This window comes from Elephantulus edwardii, unplaced genomic scaffold (assembly GCF_000299155.1).
Source record: "Elephantulus edwardii isolate Elephantulus edwardi_28Jun2011 unplaced genomic scaffold, EleEdw1.0 scaffold00057, whole genome shotgun sequence".
NCBI classification, from domain to species: Eukaryota; Metazoa; Chordata; class Mammalia; order Macroscelidea; family Macroscelididae; genus Elephantulus; species Elephantulus edwardii.
The window spans coordinates 6,746,667-6,771,612 of NW_006399807.1; the positions used below are offsets into that span (position 1 = coordinate 6,746,667).

General features: G+C 40.0%; 2 protein-coding genes and 1 pseudogene across 2 annotated transcripts in view; 1 reads left to right on the top strand and 2 right to left on the bottom strand.

The window, feature by feature from the left end:
• The first annotated feature begins 5,660 nt into the window (after positions 1-5,660).
• Positions 5,661-20,966, top strand: LOC102849338 (annotated as a pseudogene).
• LOC102847851 (40S ribosomal protein S20-like) lies at positions 20,350-20,709 on the bottom strand. Its single transcript, XM_006887379.1, has one exon. It carries the CDS (start codon positions 20,707-20,709, stop codon positions 20,350-20,352), a length of 360 nt encoding a protein of 119 aa, XP_006887441.1.
• Positions 20,967-23,202: 2,236 nt separating the features above from the next.
• LOC102848255 (transmembrane and coiled-coil domains protein 1-like) overlaps positions 23,203-24,946 on the bottom strand; it is a 61,018-nt gene continuing 59,274 nt past the window's right edge. Inside the window, exon 7 of the mRNA XM_006887380.1 lies at positions 23,203-23,339. Within this exon, the coding sequence (XP_006887442.1) occupies positions 23,241-23,339 (99 nt within the window). The 3' untranslated portion in view covers positions 23,203-23,240. The remainder of the gene's footprint in view (positions 23,340-24,946) is intronic.

The following is a 24,946-nucleotide window of genomic DNA, read 5'->3' on the forward strand; positions in this document are numbered from 1 at the left end:
TATTATTAATTTCAGTAAAAATTTACAGAGATTTTGGATTTCCATTCATTCATTCATTGTTGCAAATTTCTCCCCTGCCACCCCTCCACCCCAGAAAGAAAAATTCTTTCATTGTTTTACAAACCCTCCCCCAGGTCGACTCCACCATGTAGCCTTCGCTCTAGACTCCTGTCATGACAAAAATACCTAATCACATATCCTTTTTAAAGCGTTTTCTCCTTCATCTGTTTCAGTGCAGTATACATTATTGAACCCATCTTTCTCAGTCTCTCCCCAACTCCAAGGTCAGTCCTGTTTTACAATAGTGGCACCATGCAGTATTTATTCTTTTGTGACTGGGATACTTCACTCAGCATAATGTCCTCCAGAGTCACCCAATTTTAATAATATTGCATGAGTTCCTTGTTTTTCAATGCAGCATAGTATTCAGTTGTGTGAAATTACCACAGCTTCTCTATCTATTCGTTTGTTGATGGGCACTTATGTTGCTTCCAATTCCTTGCTATTGTGAACAAAGCTGCAATAAACATGGGTGTGCATATCTGCTTGGATGTTGGTTATGGTCTCTTTGGGGTATATTCCCAGTAGTGGAACTGCTGCGTCAAATGGTATCTCTATTTGCAACTTTTTGAGAAAGCGCCATAACCTCTTCCACAGTGGTTGCACCATGTTACACTCCCACCAGTAGTGAATAAGGGTTCCAGTTTCTTCACAACCTCGCCAGCATTTGTTGCTTGTATCTAGATCTTTAGGAAACAAACTTCCACATCTTCCAGTGGAGATATTTGTAGATTTGAATCACTGACCATTTGGTTAGCTGCTGAGCACACAGTTCAACCATTGTGCCACCAGAGCTCCTTACATAGCCTACCAACCTCTAGTATACCTTCTTACTATAGATTTATAATTTTCTTTCATTTCACACCTGGAAAACAGTATACCTACTGCCCACACTTGCTGTGTTCTTATCATTTTTTTAAAAATTTTTGTTATTTTCTTTGTGTGTACCATCAAATCGGATCTGACTGGTACAGGAAGAGAAATTGCTACTACTGGGAATATACCCTGAAGAGACCATAGCTGACATCCAAGCAGATATATGCACACCCATGTTTATTGCAGCTTTGTTCACAATAGCAAGGAGTTAGAAACAACCTAAGTGCCCATCAACAAACGAATGGCTAGAGAAGCTGTGGTATATTCACACAATGGAATACTATGCTGCATTAAAAAACAAGGAACTCATGCAATATTATTCAAAATGGTTGACTCTGGAGAACATTATGCTGAGTGAAATATCCCAGTCACAAAAGGACAAATATTACATGATGCCACTGTTGTAGAATGGGACTGTCCTTGGGGTTGGGGAGAGACTGAGTAAGATGGGTTCAATAATGTATACTGCACTGAAACAGAGGAGGGAGAAAACTGTTTAAAAGAGATATATAACTAGGTATTTCTGTCATCACAGGAGACTAGAGCGAGGGCTACATGGTGGAGGGGACCTGGGGGAGGGTTTGTAAAACAATGAAAGAATCCTTTCTTTTACTTTTCCATAATTTTTGACTCATGTACTTATAACTTATTAGTCAAATTGGTGTCTTCTAGGTTGCAACACCCCCATGATACATCTTCAAGGATATGAACATGTACGGCCAAGCACAATCAATAAGAGTGCATCTAAATTCCAAAATCAATCTCCATAATAGTCTATGTGTTTCCTACTGCCAAAGGGGCCCTTTAGAGTAGTGAGAGAAGATCTTCACCCTGAAACCCACAGCGTCCCTTTTCAGCAGGAAGTAGCTAAGAGAATACGCCATCCCCTTTTCCTTATGAATCAGGGTGAAGTCTCTCTCAGGGAGGAGTGATAGGGAATGGCAAAGGACACACCGACAAAGGAGATTAATCAGAACTGACTTTGACAAGCACTGTGGCAACTGGACAATTAAAATAGACATTCGGATGGCGGGGAAGAAGAACAAACTGGGGAGGAGGGTGGAGAGAGTGGTGCGGCAATGGGGGAGTGAAAGCCCAGAATCCCTGTGAATGTTCATTGAAACTAATAAAATTTAATAATAATAATTTAAAAAAAGGAAGAGAAATTGCCCCTCCTTCTCCAGCAGAACATTCTTATCCTTTTTTTAACAAACAAAAGCAACCGATGTTTGTCGAGGTCTAGATAGAAGTGGTGTGAACAGAGATGAAATGTCCATTATTGCAGAGCGAAGTTGGCTGCTTCTACCAACCACAAAACGGTGCATTTTTATACTGTCAGATTAGGAACTAACCTTTACATTATGCATATGTGGCTAGAAAACCATCCAGGGAGTTTAAAACAGGTTAGAAGAATTTGGCAGCTCTAGGTGAATGACATTAAGTGGAATGAGGTGATGGGACAAAGGTGCATGCCATTCAGTTTATTGCTGAATGAATTTATCAGTGGTTGTCCAAGGACAGCAGACAGGGTCAGCTATCCTGAATGACCAAGATGGTGACATTTCATCTCACTTACTTTGGGCACATTTGCAGGAAAGCCTAATCCTTGGAGAAAGACATCGTCCTAGGGCACATTTGCAGGAGAGCCTAATCCTTGGAGAAAGACATCGTCCTAGGAAAACTGAAGAGTCAGTGAAAGAGGAAGGTCCCCAAGAAGGTGGATTGACACTATGACCACCACAATAGGCTTGAACATGACCTTGACCATGAGGATGGTGCAGGATCAGGCCAGCATCAGATCTGTTGTTCACAGAGTCACTGCATCATAGTCAACTTACAGCACCTAACCACAACAAACTCTTAGCACTGAACCAGGGGGGGAAAGCTCTTTAAAAAGGAGCAGCACAGACTAGGTGGGGTACCAAATGGTTTAAGACATTGGTCTTCTAAAACTATTGAGTCTGACTATTACTAAGTAGTCAATAATATCTAGGTCCAGAAATTGGTTGGTCTTTTATATTCTGGAAAACTTGATCCTTTACACAGGAATGCAAAGCCCTAAATTATGCCCTTGTAGATCTGGAGGAAGAAAAAGAAAAACTAGAAAGATGGTAGCAAAGTTAAAGGAAAAATAGATGTAATAAAACTGGGAAACACAATGTCTTTATACCAGTTATTAAGGCTTAATGGGAAAAACAGACCCCTACTAAAAGGAATTCCAAAACAATAGTTCTAATAGCTTCCATCTACCTAGGAGTTGCAGCCCTGGATGTGCTCACAAGTCTATGCAAGGAAATATGGAGGACAGGTGCTTGGCCAACTGACTGAAATAGATTACTATTTGTTCCCATTCCCAAGAAGGGCCATCCAATCTAATATGGAAATGATCTAACAATATTATTAATACCACATGCAAACAAAGTCTTGCTGAAGAATATCCAAAACCGGCTAGAACTGTACATTGACAGAGAATTGCCAGAATTTCAAGCTGAGTTTAGAAGGGGCCATGGCACCAGGAATATCATTGCTGATGTCAGATGGATCCTAGCTGAAAGAAGAGAATATAAGCAGTATGTCTTTTTCTTATTTGTGTTTTATTGACTATGAGAAAGCATTTCACTGTGTGAATCATAACAAACTATGGTTAACATTTTGAAGACCATGAATTCCAGGGCAATTTAACTGTGCTCATACGAAACCTATACATAGACCAAGAAGCTATTGTGCAAACAAAGCAAGGGAACACTGCATGGTTTAAAATCAGAAAAGGCATGTGTCAGTGTTGTACCCTTCCTTCATACCTGTTCAATCTGTATGCTGAGCAAGTCATTTGAGAAGCTGGACTCTATGAAGAAGAGTGTGGGATCAAGAAGACTCATCGACAACCTGTGTCATGCAGATGACACAACTTTGCCTACTGAAAGTGAGGAGGACTTAAAACGCTTGCTGGAGAAGATAAAAGAGTACAGCCTTCAGTATGGATGACATCTCAGCATCTCAAGAAGATAAAAATCCTCACCCAATAAGCAAGATCATGTCAGAGAGAAAAGATTGAAGTTGTTGACAACTTCATCTTACTTTGATCCACAATCAACACTTTTGGTACTAACTGTCAGGAGTTCAGGAGATGTATTGCACTGGGCAAGTCTGCTGTCAGAGACTTCTTCAAATTAATAAAGAGCAATGATGTCAGTTTGAAGACTAAGAAGCACCTGATTCAAGCCACGGTCTTTTCAATCACTTGCTATGTGTCTGAAAGCTGGAAAAGGAATCAAAATGACAGAAGAAGAATTGATGCCTTGAGTTGTAGTGTTAGATAAGAGTAATTAATATCCCATAGACTGCCAATAGAATGCAATAGGATGCCAATAGAATGTTTTTGAAATAGTGCAGCCAGAGTGCTCATTGGAGATAAGGAAGGCGGAGCTTCATCCCACATACTTTGGACTAGGAATGACTATTCCTTGGAAAGAGACTTGGAAAGGTGGAGGGTAGGTGAAAGAAAGGAAGATCCTAAATGACATGGATAGATACAGTGACTGCAGCAATGGAATCAAGTGTGTTAGAAATTACGAAGATGGCACAAGACAGGACAGGATTCATAGGGTCACTGTGAATCATAATCAACTTGACAACACTTAACAACAATATCCTAGGAGTACTTATAAGTCCTCAAAATTTAAGGACATGCAATAAGAATGAAATGAAAATAGTATTATTAAAAGCAATACATAAAATCCAAGATTTTATCTCCACTTATATAATTTTTGGGGTTTGGGTGTGAGCTATTTTGAGCCAATTGGGCAAATATTGTAATAAATGTTTCTGAACTATCTCCTGGTAACCAAGATGGACCGTAAATTTCTGACTTCCATGGAAGATAGAGTAACCAGCATAGACCTTAAATTTTCTTTTGCCCTTTAAATATTGGAGAAAAATACTGGTGTCTTGGGATCACTGGTGAATCCAGTGGTGTTTCAGAGAGGTTAGTGAGACCAATTTTGCTTTGGGAATTTGTACTTTAAAAGAATTCAGTCTGTTTGGAGAAACAGTTCCCATGAATAAGACTAGGAGTTAAGTTTGGGATAGATTGATAGTTATTTTAATTAATTTAGAATAATTTAACTTGCCATCAAACTGTCACATCCCTAACATTTTTGTATCAAAACCCCAAGTTGTTTACACGTAAGCAGGGGACTGTGTTAATGCACCTTAACAGGAATAACTTTCTGTAAAAATATCAGATTTCATATTAATAAATGTATCAAACTTCATAAAATTATAGCTCAATTTTCAGATGATTTTCAGATTCAATTTCCTCATTAAAGTCTCTCTAACATTGGTAGTTTTATTGACAAAAGCTTCTAATTATGTGATGATATCATTTAAAGTTTTACCTATTTCAAATACCGGCTGAGAATTTTCCCATCTTATAATTTTGTTTTGTTTTTTTAAAGTTTTTATTGTTGGAAGCAGAAGGACTTTAGATTTTGTTGAAAGCAACGACGTCCATGGACTGCACATAGTCTTCAAAAGCAGTTATTTGTTCTTCCAGCACATCTGTGCCAATTTTATCATCTTCAACTCCACACTGTATGTGAAGCTTCTTAATACCATATCCCATGGGTACTAGCTTGGAAGAGCCCCAGACCAAGCCATCTGCCTGAATACTTCTAATACACTCTTCCAGTTTTGCCATGTGAGTTTCATCATCCCACGGCTTCATGTCTATTAAGATTGATGACTTGGCAACCAGTGCAGGTTCTTAAAAAGGAAGAAAATAGTCTTTAAAAACAGCTCATTTGTCACTGTAGTGTAAACACATTGGTTGGTTTGAAGTGAACCATCCTTATAGGCGTGTATGTCACACACATGTCAACTTCCTGTCTTACTAAGAAAGAGGAGTTTGTGCGACAGTTGCTTTACCACAGTGGAATGCCACAACTGCTACCAGGAAAACAGCTGCGGACCAGTAGATGTGGAGCCATCTTATAATTTTAATGAGCCTTTATATAGATAAGTAAGGAGAAAGGAGGAAAAGTTAGTTTCCAAAAAACAGAACATTGTTGTTGCTATTGTGAGGTGCCATTTTTTTTTTTTTGTGAGGTGCCATTGAGTCAGCTCCTCCAGTGTGATTTACAGCCTCGGAAAAGTCACTGGATTATCAGTTATGAGTCTATTCTGACACAACAGCAATGCGTTTCCAGCACTCATCTGTGAGTTTGCTATACTATGGTGACTTGCATGGTTCTGTGATGCTGGAAATCATGGCACCACTGTTTAAAATGCCAGCAGGGTCACCCCTGGTGGGCAGGTTTCAGTGGAGTATCTAGGCTGAGACAGAGTAAGAAGTAGGATTGATCAACCACTTCTTCTGACGTACAAGCCTTCTAAAACCTTATGAATAACAGAAGAACAGTGGTGAATACACTGTCAGAAGATAAGCCCCTCAGATTGAAAGGCACTCAAAATGCAACCGGAGAAGAGTTGCCTCCTGCTCAGTTTTATTTAGATATGTAGTTATCACAATCTCATGGAACCTCATGGTGAATGAAGCCTAGAGCAGGAGGGGAAAGGAAACCCAGAAGGAATGTTCCCTCCAGATCAAAGAGGAAAACTCTAAGACATAATCTCGTGAACTTTTTGCTATGTGACCCAACCCTGGTGGAAATAACACAAACATCCACTGATGAATGAATTGCTGAAGAAGTTACGGGTACATTGACACAGTGGAGTGCTACACTGTACTGAAAAACAATAAGGATGTTTATAAACAGTGCATAACACAGATGCAAGTAAAGGACATTATGCTGAGTCAAATAAATCAGCCAACAGGATAAACATTGTCTAAGGCCACTATTATAAAAATCTAAAGACAATTTCCCACTAGTTTAAAAGCCCTTTTGGAAAGTTGGACAATGAATAAGGAAGACCGAAGAAGACTTGATGCCTTTGAGTTGTGGTGCTGGTGACGAGTGTGGACTATGGACTGCCAAAAGAACAAGCAAACCTGTCTTGAAGGAAGTACAACCAGAGTGCTCTTTAGAGGCAAGGATGGGGCAACTTCCCCTCTCTTACTTTGGCCATATTTTTAGGAGAAGCCAGTGCATAGAGAAAGGTAGAGGGTCAGTGAAAGACCCTCACAGGATGGACTGCCGCAGTGACTGCTGCCACAGGGGGCGCGAGCATGACAGAGATCGTGAGGATGGTGCTGACTAGGACACGGTTCAGGTCTGTTGGTCATAAGGTCACTATAAGTCGAAGCCGACTCAATAGCCCCTAACAACAAAAACAACAAAGAAAAGTTTATACACAGAATCAATCACTGTTGGTTAGTGGTTAGGGTTGGAAAGGCAGGGAGAGTGGGATGTACAAATCAAATCATTAAAAACAAATAGTTAATAGACACATTAAAATGTGTGCAAGGAAAGGAAATATACAATAAGAGGATGATCAGCACAATGTCCCTAAAGAAAGACACAGAAAAAATAAAGAAAATAAAAAAAAAGACACAGAGAAGTATAGACAGATGCATGGAAATCAGAATTACGGGGATGAAACGGGGAAAGTAGGTTTACATTGTGGATATTGAACTTTAAGTCATAGGGGGAAATGTGTATGTATTGTTAAATTAAAACTAGTTTTCCTTGTAAACTTCATTCAAATTACAATAAAAAATTGTTAAGCTAAATAAAAGGGAAAAAATAGTTTTGTGCTGTTGTTGTGCTAATAGAATCAGAGAGATCAGTTAGAATGCTGCTTTAGTTATCCAGCGCTGCTATAACTGAGACACCACAAGTGGGAGAAGTTAATGAATAGAATCTTATTTTCTTAGTTTCTCGAACTCTTACTGCTATCAAGTTGGAACCCAGTCAAGGCTGACCTTTTCTGTCCCTGTGACACAATGTGTTCCTTTCAACATACACAGTTCGTTGTTTTGTTGACCTTTCTTCGTCAAGCCTGCAACATCCATGAGCCTGCTCTTTGACCTCAGACCCAGAGTGGCCTCCCACCCCCGGAGGCTCTCCCGATGCACCTGCTCCTGATGGGGCCCCTGTTGGTGGCTTTAGAAGTAATAATTTAAAAATAAATAGGAAAAAGCAACCCACATGTACTGAAAGAAAGGAGCGTCCTGTTTTTAAGAAATCAAGAATAAAAGACACGTGTAAAAGACATGTAGAAGACCATGACACACTTAGAGAAGAAATGAGGCACCGCACATTGAAAGAAGGTACCGAGTACCCCACATTTGGAGAAGAAACGGAGTACTCTCTGCTTAAAGACAAAAGAGAGTATGTCCCATTTAGAGTGGAACTGAGATATCCCACATTTGAAAAAGAAACAGAGCACCTTACCTTTAAAGACCAAAAAGGGAACCCTACACTTAGAGAGATCATGAAGCACCCCATACTTAAAGAAGCAGTGGAACACAGGATCTGAGACAGCACAGGAGCCATTCGTCCCCCCAAAAAAACCCCTCCCCAGCCACCAGGAAACTTCTGAGCCCTAATCCAAGTCTCTGCCTTGATGTCCCTAGCTCCTGTACCTAAAAGGTTTTTAAGTGGGGGGGGGCAAGACTTTAAAAGGTTTTGTTTTTCTAATTATTTAGTGTCTAGTACCCCCCTTCCTCCCTAATAGAATCAATGGTTTCCTTCTGTGTACTTATCTCTACGGCAGTACACATTAAGGAATCGATGCCCTAGAAGAACCAGACATTATAAATTTGTTCCTATCCTGGCGCTGTTGCTCTGACATGACTGAGAGGAATCATGATAATAAAGTGATATTCATGTTGCTAAAACTTTTAGTGACTGAGTCATATCAGGCTCCATAGATTACAACTTTCATGTTGTAATTTTTGAGAGTAGACATAACAACATTTCATGTTATTTTTAAGTCTTCTAGGTGCATCAATAAATTCTCCCTGCTGAGATAAGAGAATGAATTTATTCTTTTTTATTGAAGGACAAGATAAGACTTTTTAATTAAATGGTGTACCTTAAATCTAGTTGAAACTAAGACTAAAAGGCAATGACATTTGCTCATCCACAAGTCTACCACTTTATCAGTAAGATTCTACTAGATAAAGCTTTCAGACAAATGAAATTTACCAAAATAATCTGATTCTAGCTTAGCTTCATTATAAATTAATGAATGATTAAGGGGGGAATCAACTACAAATGGTAAAAATAATTGCTTAGCTCCCTTAGGATAAACAGAAGCAAAAATAACTGGACTGTTCACTGGTTTTAGTATTGTTGTTGTATCTGTGTGCCATCACATCAGAACTCACCCATACCTAACCCTTCCAGTGGGTTTTCAGAGGTAGTAAATTGCACTGGAGGAGACTGCCCATCCTTCACCTGTGGAGCAATTGGTGGATTTGAATCACATGGCTTTGGGGTTGCAGCACAGTTTCTTAACACTAATTGATGAAATATCGTTATTTATAGTATTATCATTTGATCTTCATAGCTAGTGCATTATGCAAAAGTATTCATGTCACTGCAGAAACTATTGATCTGTTTTGTTTGGTGAGGAAAAGAAGCTCACAGTAGTTAATAGCTGGGGGTTTTTTAAGCACAAAATCCTAGAATCCCACCCAATTCACCTTTGAGTCCACGAAGACCGCAGCACACGGTCTTGTATAAACACGCTGATCTGTATTTGATTCAGGGAGCTCTGGTAAAGAGCCTTAAGGCAGGTAGTTCAAATTCACCAGCTTCTCTATGGGAGAAAGATGGACACTCTCCTCTTGATTGATTTACTGTCTCCAAAAACTCACGGGAGGGTCAGCTATGAGTTGGTTCAGACTCAATGTCACATAACAACATACTTCTTTTGAAAATGGGTGACTTAATAGGTTCAATATTGTCCTCATTCTAATGTTCATTTCTTTTTTTTAAATTTTATGAACTTTAATGAAAGTTTACAGAGACTTAGGGTTTCCAGTCATTCATTGTTGCACTTTTCTCCCTGCCCACCCTCTCCATCCCCAATTCACTCTTCTCCTTGCAAAGAAAAACTCTTTCACTGCTATGAAATCCCTCCCCCAGGTCCACTCCACTATGCAGCCCTCACTCTAGACTTCTGTAATGACAAGAATACCCATTCATATATCCCTTTTAAACAGTTCTCTCCCTCATCTGTTTCAATGCAATATACAATATATACAATATACTCCCCTCCTTCTCTGTCTTCCCTCAACCCTGATGTCAGCCCCGTTTTACAACAGTGATCCTATGCAGTATTTGTCCATTTGTGACTGGGATATTTCACTCAGCATAATGTTCTCCAGAGTCAACCATTTTGAATAATATTGCATGAGTTCCTTGTTTTTGAATGCAGCATAGTATTCCATTGTGCGAATATACCACAGCTTCTCTAGCCATTCGTTTGTTGATGGGCACCTAAATTGTTTCCAGCTCTTTGCTATTGCATCCCTGGCGTACACCCTTCCCAATTTTGAACCATGCAGTGTTGCTCTGCTCAGTTCTGACAACTGACTCTTGGTCCAAGTATAGGTTTCACATAAGCACGATCAAGTGTTCTGGGATTCCCATTCTTCTCAGAGTCAGCCACAGTTTGTTGTGATCCACATAGTTTGCATAGTTAATGAACTACTGTTAGACATTCCTGGTGCTCTCTGCTTCCAGCCAAGATCCATCTAACATTAGTGATAATATACCTAGTACCATGGCCCCTTCTAAACCCAACCTGCACATCTGGCAGCTCTTTGTTGGTGTGTGCTGCTCCAGTAGTTCTTGGATCATTTCAGCAGAATTTTGCTTTCATGTGCTATTAATGATATTGTTTGATAATTTCTGCACTATAGGGTATTATTGGAAAACCCATTCTTTATAATCGTATTCATTAGTTGTATTCCTTTCCAGAGTGTCTCCTCTACCCTAAATTCCCTAAGGGGACCAATAGTGAGTTGTAAACCACTGAGTTGGAACCAAACCAACCAATAGCTGACCCTCCAGCTGGATTTCAGAGGCAGTTAATCGCACAGGAGGAGATTGCACATCCTTCTCCCACAGAGCACTAAGGAACAACAATTTCATAAAATACGATACAACATGGGAGAGTCTAGAGAGCATTATGCTGAGTGAACTAAGTCTCTTGAAGACAAATACTACATAAAACCACTATTATAAAAATAGAAGGATAACTAGGAGGATGTGTCTAAATGTCAAAAAGGGCAAAGGGAAAGGGGGAAGAGGACGGAAAGTGGGGAGGAGCGTCAGTCACTAGGATAGCAGAGTCTGTTTGGCGGGTGGATGGCAGGGGAAGGGTGAAGGACTAGGAAAAATTCAATGAGGACTCAAGAAGACAGGGTAATAGTGATATTGTTGTTAAGTGACATTGAGTCGTAGGTGACTCACAACAACCCTATGAATGATGAAAGACCTGGACACTTGTATAACTTTCGTTTCACCAAGTTCACTGGGTTTCTGGAGGCAAGCTATTTTGGAAATGAATGCCACTCCTGCTTCCAAGCTTGTTTTAATCAAGGAGCTCCACCAAACACTGTCCACCTTGGGTGACCATTATAGGCATATGTTGTTATTGTTAGATGCAGTCAAGTACAACTCATAGTGACTCTATGAACAAAAGATCTGAACCTTGTTCTAGCCTGCACCATCCTCACACTTCCTGGCACACTAGAGGCCATTGCAACAGTCACTGTGTTGATCCACCTGGTTGAGAGTCTTCCTCTCCTTCTCTGACCCTCCACCCTTCCCAGTATCATGTTCTTCTTCAAGGAATAGCTCCTCCAGCAACTTGCCCAAAGTATGTGAGGCAAAGCTTCATCATTCTTGCTTCCAAAGAGCATTCTGGCGCTACCCTCTCCAATACATAACTGTTCATTCTCCTGGCTGCCCATGGGATTTTCAGTGTACTTCTCCAACACCACAGCTCAAAGGCATCAACTATTCTTCTGTCATCCTTATTCACTGTCCAGCTCTCAGATGCACAGCAAGTAATCAGAAAGACTATGGCCTGAATCAGACAGACCTTATTCCTCAAACTTACATCATTATTCCTCAATAATTTCCACAGTTCGCTAACTGTAGATTTTCCCAGTGCAATGCATCTCCTTATTTCCTGACTTCTGGTGCCAATGGTATTAATTGTTGATCTAAGCAAGATGAAGCTCTTCCCAGTTTCATTCTCCTCTCCAACCATCATGATGATGCCTATTGGTCCAGTGGTAAGAATCTTTGTTTTCTTGACATTGAGATGCAATCCATATCAAACGCTGTATTCCGTGATCTTCTGCAACAGGAGCTTCAAGTCCTCCTCACTTTCAACAAACAAGGTTGTAGGTATAACTCAATGGTAACTAATTATATGGACTATAATGTATATGGATGTATAAAACAACGTATATATATGAAAGGTTGTATAAAGCACAGTGTACATGAATGAAAAATATATATTGAAAGTATAGACATATGATTTTAAGCTGGTTATTATCTACAAAGGATTGACCAATTAAAATGTTGGGCTTGCATTTAAAAAACAAATAAACCAAGGTAGCTCTGTTGGCCTAGTGGCAAGAAGCTGCACTGCAATCCCAGAGGCGTGCAGTTCGAATCTACCAGATGCTCTGCTAGAGAAAGAGGGACAATCTCCTCCTGTAGCAGTCAGATGCGATTTGACAGCACACACACACACAAAATAATAATAATTATAATAAATAAAAAAGTGCAATAATGAATGAATGGAAATCCTGTCTCTGTAAACTTTCATTAAAATTAATAAAAAAACAAATAAAAAACCCAAAAATTGATGTCTAGTCATAACTTTTTACCTGTTTTAACTTTTTATTTTAAATTTATTTTAATGAAAGTTTACAAAGACTTTGGATTTCCATTCATTCATTCATTCATTCATTGTTGCACTTTTCTCTCTGCCTACCACTTCCCTCAATTCGCCCTTCTCTTCAAAAAGTAAAACAAACACAAAATTATAGTTTTGTTATTCAATACCTTCCCCCAAGTCCACTCCACCATGCTACCTTCATTCTGAACTCCTGTCATAACAAAAATATCTAATCATATATCCCTTTTAAACAGTTCTCTCCCTCATCCGTTTCAATACAGTATACATTATTTATCCCGCTTTTCTTAGTCTTCGCCCAACCCCTATGTCAGTCCTCTTTTGTAACAGTGGCATTATGCTGTATTTATCTTTTTGAGACTGGGATATTTCACTCAGCATAATGTCCTCCATGGTCACCCATTTTATGTAATATACGAGTTCCCTGCTTTTCACTGCTGTATAGTATTCCATTGTATGAATATTCCAGAGCTTCTCTATCCATTAATTTGTTGATGGGCACTTGGGTTGTTTTCAACTCTTTGCTATTGTGAACAAAGCAGAAATAAACAAAGTGTGCATGTATCTGTTTGGGTGGCAGTTGCGGTTTCTTTAGAGTAAATTCCCAGTAGTGGAACTGCTAGGTCAATTGGTATTTCTAATTGCAAATTTTTGAGAAAGCATCATACTGCCTTCCATATTTAACTCCCACCAACAGTGAATAAAGGTGCCAGTTTCTCCACAACCTCACCAGCATTTGTTGTATGCTGCTCTGTTAAAATTTTGTTATTCTTACTGTGGTGAGATGATATCTCATAGTTGTTTTGATATGCATCTCTCTTAGAGCTAAAGATTTTGAACATTTCTTCATAAGGGTTTGCCATCTGAATGTGTTCTTTGGTGAAGTGTCTGTTCATATCCTGTGCCCATTTTTCAATTGGGTTGTTTACCTTTATCTTGTTGTGGTGCTCGAGTATTTCAGAATACAGAAATCAGCCCATCTACCTATGGTCAACTGATTTTTGACAAGGAGATGAAATCAGTCAAGTGGGAAAACGACAGCCTTTTTAACAAATGGTGCTGGCAGAATTGAAAAACTATCTCCGGAAGACTCAGGCAAGATCCACACCTCACTCCATACACAAAAACTAAAAGTGGATCATGGAACTAGGACTAAAACCAAGGACTATAAACTTCATTAAAGAAAAGTTTGGAAGAACTTTAGAAGTTCTAATCCACAACATAAACAGTCTTCCAAGCATTCTGAAAAATCTACACCCAGGAGAAGATAAAATAGATTAATGGAACCTTCTAAGAATCAAATCCCTATGCACATCCAAAAACTTCTCCAATAGGGTAAAAAGGGAAGCCACAGACTGGAAAAAATATTTGGTAGTAATAATTTTTAAAGCTATATGATGGGTATTGAGTGTTCTTAGTAATATACTTTCTATTCCTGTGTATTTTTGAGATTTTTTCATACTAAAAACTAGTATTTGTGTACCATTAAGTTGGAACTGACCCATAGCTGACCCTCAAATGGGTTTTCAGAGGCAGTTAATAACACAGGAGGAGATTGCTCGCCCTTCTCCCACGAAGCAGCTCATGGCCTTGAACTGTGTACCCTCAAGCACGACACATAGTGACCCCATAAACAAAAGGCCTGAAGCCCCTCTACAACTATCAACATTTATCAAAGTTCATAGAGTTTCCAGAGGCATGTTGTTTAGGAAGGGGATGCCACTCATGCTTCCAAGAAAAAAGTATTAGCTTTTTCTTGAACTCAAAAAGAAATAGTTGAAAAAGGAAGCTAACGACTAAGTTTAGCAGAAGCAAATGAATTAAAGGAAAGCTATGGCACTTCTATTGAGGGAGAATACTAAAATATGTACAGCATCACTATGTTAAATACTAGTAGGTAACAAAGGCTTTTAATTCACATGTAAGTGGGATCTGGGTACTCAATCCACTGATACTTAAGTTTCATGTGACTGATTGGGGGCTGCTTACATTCTCTTCTGAGTTTCTTTTGAGTCTCTGATCCTAATGAAGATGTTGACTTACTTGGTTAAAGACCACTGTCTGGTCAAAGGCATCTGAGTACCTAAAGACATTTGCTTCCCAATTCCCAAACTGGCTTAGCTTTTAGAAAGCTCTTAATAAATCTAGATTTGCTTGGCTTCCATCTCCCCACCCCACCCTGCCCACCAACCCTATTTATTTATTGTGCTGTCCCTCCACCCTTCTGGGCATGATGTCCTTCTCCAAGGACTGGTCCCTCCTGGCCACATGCCCACAGTATGTGAGATGGAGCTTCAAAATCCTTGCCTACAAGCAGCAGCTTGATTTCACCCTGTCCAGGGCAGATCTGTTTGTTCTCTTGGTGTTCTGTGATATGTTCAGTACTCTTCTCCAGCACCACAACTTAAAGGCATCAATTCTTCTGTCATCCTTATGTTTTTGAGAGCGGCGTAGTGACCTCTCTGATTTGAAATGCCATTCAGGGTTGTCATTCAGTGTTGGTCTGGATCTAGAATGTTATCCAAATGACCCAGCTATTCCACTGCTTGGAATATACCCCAAGAAAATGAAAACTGATGCACAAATGGAGACTTGAACACCAATGTTCATAGCAGCATTATTCACCATCAAAGAACATGGAGACAGCCCAGATGTTCAACTACAATTGAATGGATTGAGAAATTATGTTATATTCACACAATGGAATACTACACAGCACAAAGGAGCAATGATTTTGTAAATTACTACCTAACTTTGGAGGGACTGGAGAGCATTATGCTGAGTGAACTCAGTCCCACAAGGATAAATATTTTATAAAACCTTTATTGTAAAATGAGTGTGGGGATCCAAGGGGGAGGGGGTGGAAGCAGAGGGATGAGGATGTGTATCCGGGGGCGGGTGTAATCATGGGGTTGTATAATTTGATGGATGGGGGTGAGAGAAATTGGAAGAATTTGGTCCGAAAAACAATGTATTTGAATTTTGTAAATAAACTAGTATAATTTTTTAAAAAATGGACTGCTGCACTGTAGAAGCCCTTAATATCGCCTTTGTGATGTGATAGCTTTATTTGGTTTTTAATACAGTCTTGCCATTTTGCCTTTGAGGGAGTCCTGGTGGAGTTATAGTAAGATGCTGCACTGCAATCACAAGGGCACACAGTTTGAATCCATCAGTTGCTTTGCAAGATGGGCAATCACCTCCCATGTGATTAACAGCCTCTGAAAACCTGCTGAAAGGTCTGTTATGAATCAGTTCCAACTTGACAGTACATAACAATTTTGCATTTTGGAAATAAAGGAAATAGATGTTACCTGTATGTCCTCTTCCTTTGTACTTCTCCCTCTTATCACTATTCCAGTCAAACTTTTTTTTTGTTTTATATATTTTTTTTAATTTAGGTTGTTTATTTTTCATTTCAATGAACATCTACAGAGATTTTGGGATTCCATTCATTCATTGTTGCACTCTTCTCCCCGCACAAACCCCTCCCCCTTCCCCCCCCATTTGCTCCTCCCCTTGAAAAGCAAAAGAAAAACTCCCTCACTGGTACACAATTCCCCACCCCGCACCTCCCCAAACCCTACCCCCTAGCCCCAAATATAATCCACTCTACAACCCTCATTGCATACTCCTACGATAAAAATAATGCCCTAAAATATAATACTTTTAGACTATTCTCTCCCCCATAGACTTCAATGCCGTAAACATATTTCATCCAGTTTTTCTCAGTCTTACCCCCACCCCAATGCCAGCCTCATTCTACAACAGTGGCACCATATAGCATTTGTCCCTTTGTGACTGAGACACCTCACTCAGCATAATGTCCTCCAGGTTCACCCATTTTGAATAATATTGCATGAGTTCCTTGTTTTTCAATGCAGCATAGTATTCCATTGTGCGAATATACCACAGCTTCTCTACCCATTCGTTTGTTGATGGGCATTTAGGTTGTTTCCAACTCCTTGCTATTGTAAACAAAGCCGCGATAAACATGGGTATAGTCAAACATTTTTAAAAAAATGAAAACCAGGTCTACTTAGAAATCTACTTAGAAAGCAACAACTTTAAATTCTTGGTGTGGATGACAGAGTAGATTTGATATACATTGTATCTTCTCTGTTTTGATGTCTGGTGGCATAATCTTAGTGTATGTCACTCCAGCAAAATGGTTTCATGTTTCTGGGTTTGAATCTACCAGTAGCTCTTTTGGAGAAAGATGAACAGTTTACCTTCCATCAAGATTTACAGCCTTGGGGTGAGCTCTGGTGTCTTAGTGGCAAGAAGCTGTACTGCAATCCCAGAGGTGGGCTGTTCGAATCCACCAGATGCTCTGCTGGAGAAGGAGGGACAATCTCCTGTACCAGTCAGATCTGATTTGATGGTACACACAAATTAAAAAAACATATTTACAGCCTTAGAAACCTGCTAGTGTTGCTATGAGTCAGAATTGAAGGCAGTGAGATTTTTCATTTTTACAAAAATGGTCTTGGGATTTTGAATGTGGTTTCTTCTTTTGACTTATTTTAGCTAATATATCATTTTTATTATCATAACTATTATAGACATCTTATTTATGATCATTTTCTAATTATTAGTGATATGACTAAGTCCAAGGTGGGTGATTTTAATTTGAGGCCCTCAAGCCTGGTCTTGTTTTGGTCAAACATTCTTCTAAGTGGTATAGCACTGGTCTGTCCATTTGCTGTACAGAGGTAACTCGTGGTTGCTGTGATGCTGAACACAGTGACCCTGATGTGTCAAATGTGATAATGGTTACTCACGGTGGACAGAGTTTGGTGGAGTTCCCCTATTAAAGCTTGGAAGCAGGAGTGGCATCCACTTTCGAAACAGCGTGCCTCTAGAAACCCTATGAACTTGGACAAATGAAGAAAGTTGTTCAAGTCTTTCATTCATAGGGTCGCTATGAGTCGTCTGTGACTCGATGGCACTTAACAACAACAATCAGAAGTACATTATGATATAGGGGAGCTCAGGTGGCACAGTCCATAGAGAGTTATGCTGCTAATCCAAAGGGTGTGCATGTCCAGCGGTTCAAATCCAGCAGTTTCTCCGAGGGAGAAAATGAGGTAGTTTCCTCCTGCTTTGATATGCAGCCTTGGAAATGCAAGGAGGACTCTTATAATTGGGAACTGACTCAACAGCAGTGAGTTTGAGTTGAAAACCTTGGAAGACCTTGAAAACTGTGGAAGACCTTTTACAAGTGAACATTATTCATTTACCATTCTTTTTATAAGGGAGCTTTCTGTTTAAGAGGCCCTTATAATGTAGTAGGAAGCTCTGGTGGCCTAGTGGCAAGAAGCTGTGCTGCAATCCCAAAGGCATGTGGTTTGAGACCACCAGCTGCTCCACGGGAAGATGGACAATCTCCTCCCATGCGATTAATGGCCTCTGAAAACCCGTAGGAGGGTCTGTGATGGGTTGGTTCCGACTCTACAGTACACAAGATGAAGTAGAAGTGTAGTGCAGTGTTTGGGGCTGTTAACCAAAAGGTCTGTTACTTGAATCACCACCAGATGTTCCAAAAACCAAAGAGACACTCTCCTCTTGTGAAGATGAACACCTTCAGAAACAGGGCAGAGGGTCAGAATTAATTAAAAGGGCAGCAGCTTTGTTTTCTGATATAAAGAATCTCAAAACTATTTCATTATCATTTGTGGGTTGTTTTGTGGTTTTTTTTTTAATTGAGCTTCTGCTGTGCTCCTATCCACACTGACTGACCTAAAGATACATTTAAAGATAAAGCTCACATCAGTCCAGAAGGTGCAGCTGCAGAGGAGCTAACTGCTTGAGGACCCTTTGCGAAGATGCTGTCTGTGTGTGTTGTCCGGTTGCGGCCTGCGCCCTTCCTTGGAGAGCCGGGCTGGTCTCAAGAAATGTTTTCGGGTCATCCAAACCAGGTCTACTTAGAAAGCAACAACTTCAAATTCTTGGTGTGGATGACAGAGTAGATTTGATATACATTGTATCATCTCTGTTTTGAGGTCTGGTGGCATAATCTTAGTGTATGTCACTCCAGCAAAATGATTTCATGTTTCTGGAAGTTTGAATCTACCACTAGCTCTTTTGGAGAAAGATGAACAGTTTACCTTCCATCACGATTTACAGCCTTCATTGCTTCAAGGATCCTCCATGCCTCTAACGCATGTCTTCAGAAGACTGACACTGCCGAGGTGTCCTCTATTTTTGAAGAGTGAATTCTTGGAGCTGATACTTCTGTTGACCTTGAAAAGACTGGGTGCGTCTTGAGTATTGGTGAAGGTATTGCCCGAGTACATGGGCTGAGGAATGTTCAAGCAGAGCAAATGGTAGTTTTATTCAGGCTAAAGGGTATGTCTCTGAACTTGGAACCTGACAATGTTGGTGTCATGTTTGGGACTGACAAACATTATGGAGAGGACAGGGGCCATTGTGGACATCTCAGCTTGTCAGGAACAGCTGAGTCATGTAGTAGATGCCCTTGGTAATGCCACTGATGGAAGCGGCCCAATTGGCTCTTTGACTCATAGGCGAGTGGGTTGAAAGCTCCTGGAATCATTCCTTGAATCTGTGTGTGTGAACCAGTGCCAACTGGCTTTAAGGCTGTGGATAGTTTGGTGCCAACTGGTCGTGGTCAGCGTGAACTGATTATCAGTGACCAAAAGTGGCAAAACCTCAATTGCTATTGACACAATCATCAATCAGAAACACTTCAGTGATGGGACTGATGAAAAGAAGCTGTCCTGTATCTATGTTGCTATTGGTCAGAAGTGGTCCACTGTTGCCCAATTGGTGAAGAGACTCACAGATGTAGATGCCATGAAGTACACAATTGTGTTTTCAGCCCTGCTTCTGATGCTGCCTCTCTGCAGTACCTGGCTCCTTAATCCGATTGTTCTATGGGAGAATGTTGGAGAGACAATGGCAAGCATGCGCTGATCATCTATGACAACATCCAGACAGGCTGTGGCTTACCGTCAGATGTCTCTGCTGCTTCGCCGACTGGGAGGCCTTCCTGGTGATGTGTTCTACCTGCACTCCCATCTGCTGAATAGAACAGCCAAGATGAATGATTCTTTCAGTGGTGGCTCCTTAACAGCTTTACCAGTCACTGAAACACAAGCTGGCGATGTGTCTGCATCTATACCAACAAACAGTATCTCTATTACTGATAGACAGATCTTCTTGGAAACCAAATTGTTCTCCAAAGGTACCTGACCTGCCATTAACATTGGCTTGTCTGTGTCCCGTGTGGGTCTGCTGCACAAACCAGGGCCATAAAGCAGGGGGCGGGCACCATGAAGCTGGAACTTGTGCAGTATTGTGAGGTTGTGGCTTTTGCCCAGTTTGGTTCTGACCTTGACAGCTGTCACTCAGCAGCTCCTGATTTGTGGTGTTCATCTGACAGTTACTGAAGTAAGGACGGTATTCTTCCATGGCTGACATCTATGCAGCAGTAAGCAGGTATCCTGATAAGTTTGAACCCAGCAAGATCACAAAGTTTGAGAATGCTTTCTTTCTTTTTTTTTACCAACGGATAGTTAATTTATTAAAATAGTTGATTTAGGCATCTGCAATGGTGACTTCAACCTCTACTCCAGGCTCAATGCTGATGGAGGTGATCTGCTTGACAATCTCAGAAGGACTGTGTAAATCAATGAGTCGCTTGTGGATCCTCATCCGGAAACGATCCCAGGTCTTGGAACCTTCCCCACAAGGAGTCTTCCCTGTAGTGATTCTCAGAGTCTTGGTAGGCATCCTGACCGGTCCCTTCACCTTCAGGTTCTTCTCCTTTGCACCTCTGATCAAGTCGGCACACACCTTCTCCAGGGATTTTACGTTGTGGCTGGTTAGGGTAATCCTAATTCGGTGAATGGCCACCTCCGGTTCCACAGGTGTCCTTCCGGTGTCCTTAAAAGCCATGGCTGCGGCACGGCTTCCTGACCGACTTGTTCCCGGGAGAGAGCGAACAGCGGTGAGTCAGGAGCAGGAGCGGGAGAACACCGCACGCCTGCAGGAGCGACCGCGTCTTCCTTAGAGAGGAGAATGCTTTCTTAATCTCATCATCAGCCAGCACCAGGCCCTACTGGGCAACATCTGAGCTGATGGGAAGATCTCAGAACAGTCAGATGCAAAGCTGAGAGACTATAACAAACTTCTTGACTGGATTTGAAGCTTAAATTCCTTTGGACTCGTATCAAATACCAGTTTTGTTACTGTTTATCCTAGTAACTTTTTTCATTTGTAAAAGGATTACTTGCATTGAAGTTTCATGTGGCTAAGAAAAAATAGATAAGGCTCCCAACTTCAGAGAACTCACACATAAGGGAAGGTGAGGGGAAAGACAGACACACACGCACACGCGCATATACCGAGTCGATTCTCATTGTTCTGGAGTCTGTATTTGCAAATTTATTTGTAAGTGTCAGTCAATATTCCCAGAGCTTTCAGGGTCATTCACAGACATGCACATGCACAGAGCCATGAAACAGCTAAACTGCTTGGTGCACACGACTGGTTTCATTTTCACTAAATCAGTGTTTGTGAGGACTTTATAGACTCTACCTTCCATAACTAATGAGAATGGACTGTATCCATAAAAAACAGAGTGTGAATCCTACACTATATAAATTTAGACTGCTTGAATTCAAATCCTGCCCCTGTCACTTAGTAGCAATGTAATGTCAAACAAGCTGCTTCATCTTTCTTACTCAGCCTCTTACACCTGTCAGATGAGTGTGTTGTATTGCTATGTCTTGGTGAGTTGATCCTTACAGAAAGCCCATCTGACAGAGGAGAGGTGCCCCACAGTTTCCACGGTTGTTGCCTCTATGGGAGCAGTGCGCCAGGTCTTTTCTCCCACAGAATCACTGGTGGACTAGAAATTGCTCACCTTTTGGTCTGAAGCCAAGGGCTTATCCATTGTACCACCAGGATAAGAATAGTAATTCCTCCTGGAGTTGTCATGAGATATCTTAAACAAGATAACCATAAAACAATTAAATTTATGCAAGTATTTTAGCAATTTCTTGGTGATCACTGTATCCTGAATTCCATGCCTTTCCTCTTGGTGGTGTCTTTTTTTTTTTTCTATCCTCCCCCAAAATAAAGCCTTCAATAAGTCAATTCTCAAGTATGAGGATCCAAGTGGGAGAAAGGTGGAAGCAGAGAAGTGAGGCGGGGTTAATCATAGGGTTGCACAATGGATGGGTGGGGGTGGGGGTGAAAGAAATGGGAAAGATTCAGTGGAAAAAACAATGTATTGAACTTTGTAAATAACCAGTATAAAAAGAACAATAACTCAATTATCTTCATTTTCATATGTCAAAAGAAAATGTTTTTCTTCTGCTCCCAACCTTACAGTTGGGCTTCGTACGAAGCTGCACGTCGGTCTTTCCTTTTCCTGAGCAGTTTGAAGATGACACTCACCATCTCCTGGACTCTCTGATCAGAAGTCTGTAATCAGTGGAACAGCTGTCTCTTAGTGTGTCTTTTCTCACTGGCAGAACACCGCCATCTAAGGAGATTTTGCATGGATGCATATGTTTATTGCCTGAGTTATCACACCACAGAAGATGTCTAGTAATGAAGTCTGGAAGAGGATTATGCCATCTCCTCCCTCACAAAGAAGCATGCAGGAATGCAAGGCCGTTGTAACTAAACAGACAGTCCATGTGGAAGTATAACCAAGTAGGGCATAAATCTGCCTTCATAAGAATCCAAAAGCCTGCATGAAATTATATCAGAACTTGCTGAGGGTCTGGACTTTCCCTTTTAAACTCTCCCATATATTTTTCCCCCAGATACTTTGCTTCCAAATTCATAAAGTAGAATTACTATGTATTTTGAGCAAATGAGGCAGTTATGCTAGAACAATGTATTAATTTTTAAAAAAACTTATTCACTCCTGGAAATTTTTTATCTGTTTTTTTGTAGATTTCTAAAAACATATGGCAAAGAAAAGGTTCTTTTTGTAGTTGTAGTTGCATAAAAATTTGGCTTCTTTACTTATCTCTGATCATATGTTTGGCTTGAAATACATTAATATGACTAACAATTTCAGTTATCTAACAGGGTCTTTCCAAATGCTCACAGAGAACCGACTTCCCAGGTAGGCGGCCCCCAGTAGTCTTTCAAGTCAGTCCCACAAAATGTATTTGCATAGGAAGAATAAGAAGCATGCCATTTGTTTTTCATTACATAAACATCACTGATGGCTACCTAACTGACACATGTAATTTAAAAAAAAAAAGTCTGTGAGAAAAAGCACAATCATGTCATTGAGTGTCATTTTAATTCTAATAATTAAAAAAAGAAAGCTAGAAATAATGCAAAACTACAAAGTGAGAATGGCCTGAGTGCTAAGACGGCCTATGTCTCTTGCTACAAAGTAGTTGCCAGTTTTATCTGAGAATTTAAAAAGAATGACAGGAATTAAAGGGTTTTGGATGATTTCATGAAAACTTCCCCGAAGGAGGTGGAGGACCAAGAAATCCACCAGCTTGCTTGGTGGCAGCTCGTGAAGGGGCAAGGCCAAGAATCTTCTGTATGTTCTGAGGAGAAAATAGGAGAAGAATTGTGCTTTAGACATGAGATATAGAGAAGTCTTTTAAATTTATATCAAAGGGAATACATACAGAATAAAAGTAACATTATGACCTAAAATAGGACAATTACTACTGTATTATTTTTTTAAAGGCTACTATGTTTATAAAAATAATAGACCAGTAAAAGCCTTATTATGCATGATGGGAATTTTGACTGCTAGCCAGAGAAGCAGGTTTCCTAAAGAGGTATTCTTTCATCTTAACATTAAATACATAAAATACATTAATAGCCATTTCTTATTAGCAGAAGTTAAATAAATATATATATAAATATATGTGTGTGTGTGTGTGTGTGTGTGTATAAAATTATGATATATATTAAAAAATAAAATTAGGGAGCTAGTGGTGAAAGAACTTGAGATTTTCAAAGTAATAGAAGTTAAAATCCTGCTAGACTTTTTAAAAATTTATTATTAATTTCAATGAAAATTTACAGAGACTTTGGATTTCCATTCATTCATTGTTGCACTTTTCTCCCTTCCCAACCCTCCCCCCTACTACATTACCCTCTGGAAAAGTAAAATTCTTTCATTGTTTTACATTCCCTCCCCCCATGTCCACTCCACTATGCAGCCTTCGCTCTGGACTCCTGTCATGACAAAAATACCTAATCACATATCCCTTTTAAACAGTTTTCTCCCTCATCTGTTTCAATGCCATATACATTATTGAACCCATCTTTCTCAGCCTCCTCCCAACCCCAAGGTCAGTCCTGTTTTACAACAGTGGCACCATAATCCTGCTGGACTTTAAAAAATCACCTTCCAATCTTTGTCAGTTGTCTTATCCATTTCTAATTCTATTTCATTTTTAGAAGCTCATCTTTGCTAATTATTTTCAAACTTGCTCAGTTCTCATAAAAAAAAACAATTTCTAAACTAAGATTTTTACCAGTTAATAGGCATTCCATAGAGTTTATAAAATAACAAAGAAGATCAGCATCAACAGCATGAAAAAGAGAAGGATAAACACAATTGAGTCTTGAAAGGCGATGATTCTACTTGGTGGGAGTAAACAAGCACAAGTGTACAAGTGAAAGCTGTCCTCAGTGCACGATATGCTATATACAGACATGAGGATCAATGGAAATGTTTCACAAAGGAAAGGAAGAGGTTTATGTGAAGGCATTAAGTAGAAATCAGTGGTTAAGAGTTAATACAGCATTTTAGAGATTATCGGATTCTTCCTGCTCAAGTCCTTATTTTATATTTGTGAAAACTAAAATTTAGAAAGGTAGATTCCTTGTATCAAATTATAGACCTAAAGTAAGAATAGTTAGAATTAAAACTTATCATGTTTTGACTCTAAACCTAATAATCTCTTACACAGTACTTCCTATGAAAATTCTCATCTTCAGAACAAATACACTCTGTGAAGGGCAGCACAGCACATATGTAGACAATCATTTACTAGCTATTGAGTGTTGTTATACATAGATTCTGTGAGATTACCTATTGCTGTTATGTGCCGTTGAGTCATTTGCGACTCATAGCGACCCTATGTACAACAGCCCTAAACCCTGCTCTATCCTGTGCCAATCGCATTGCCTCTGA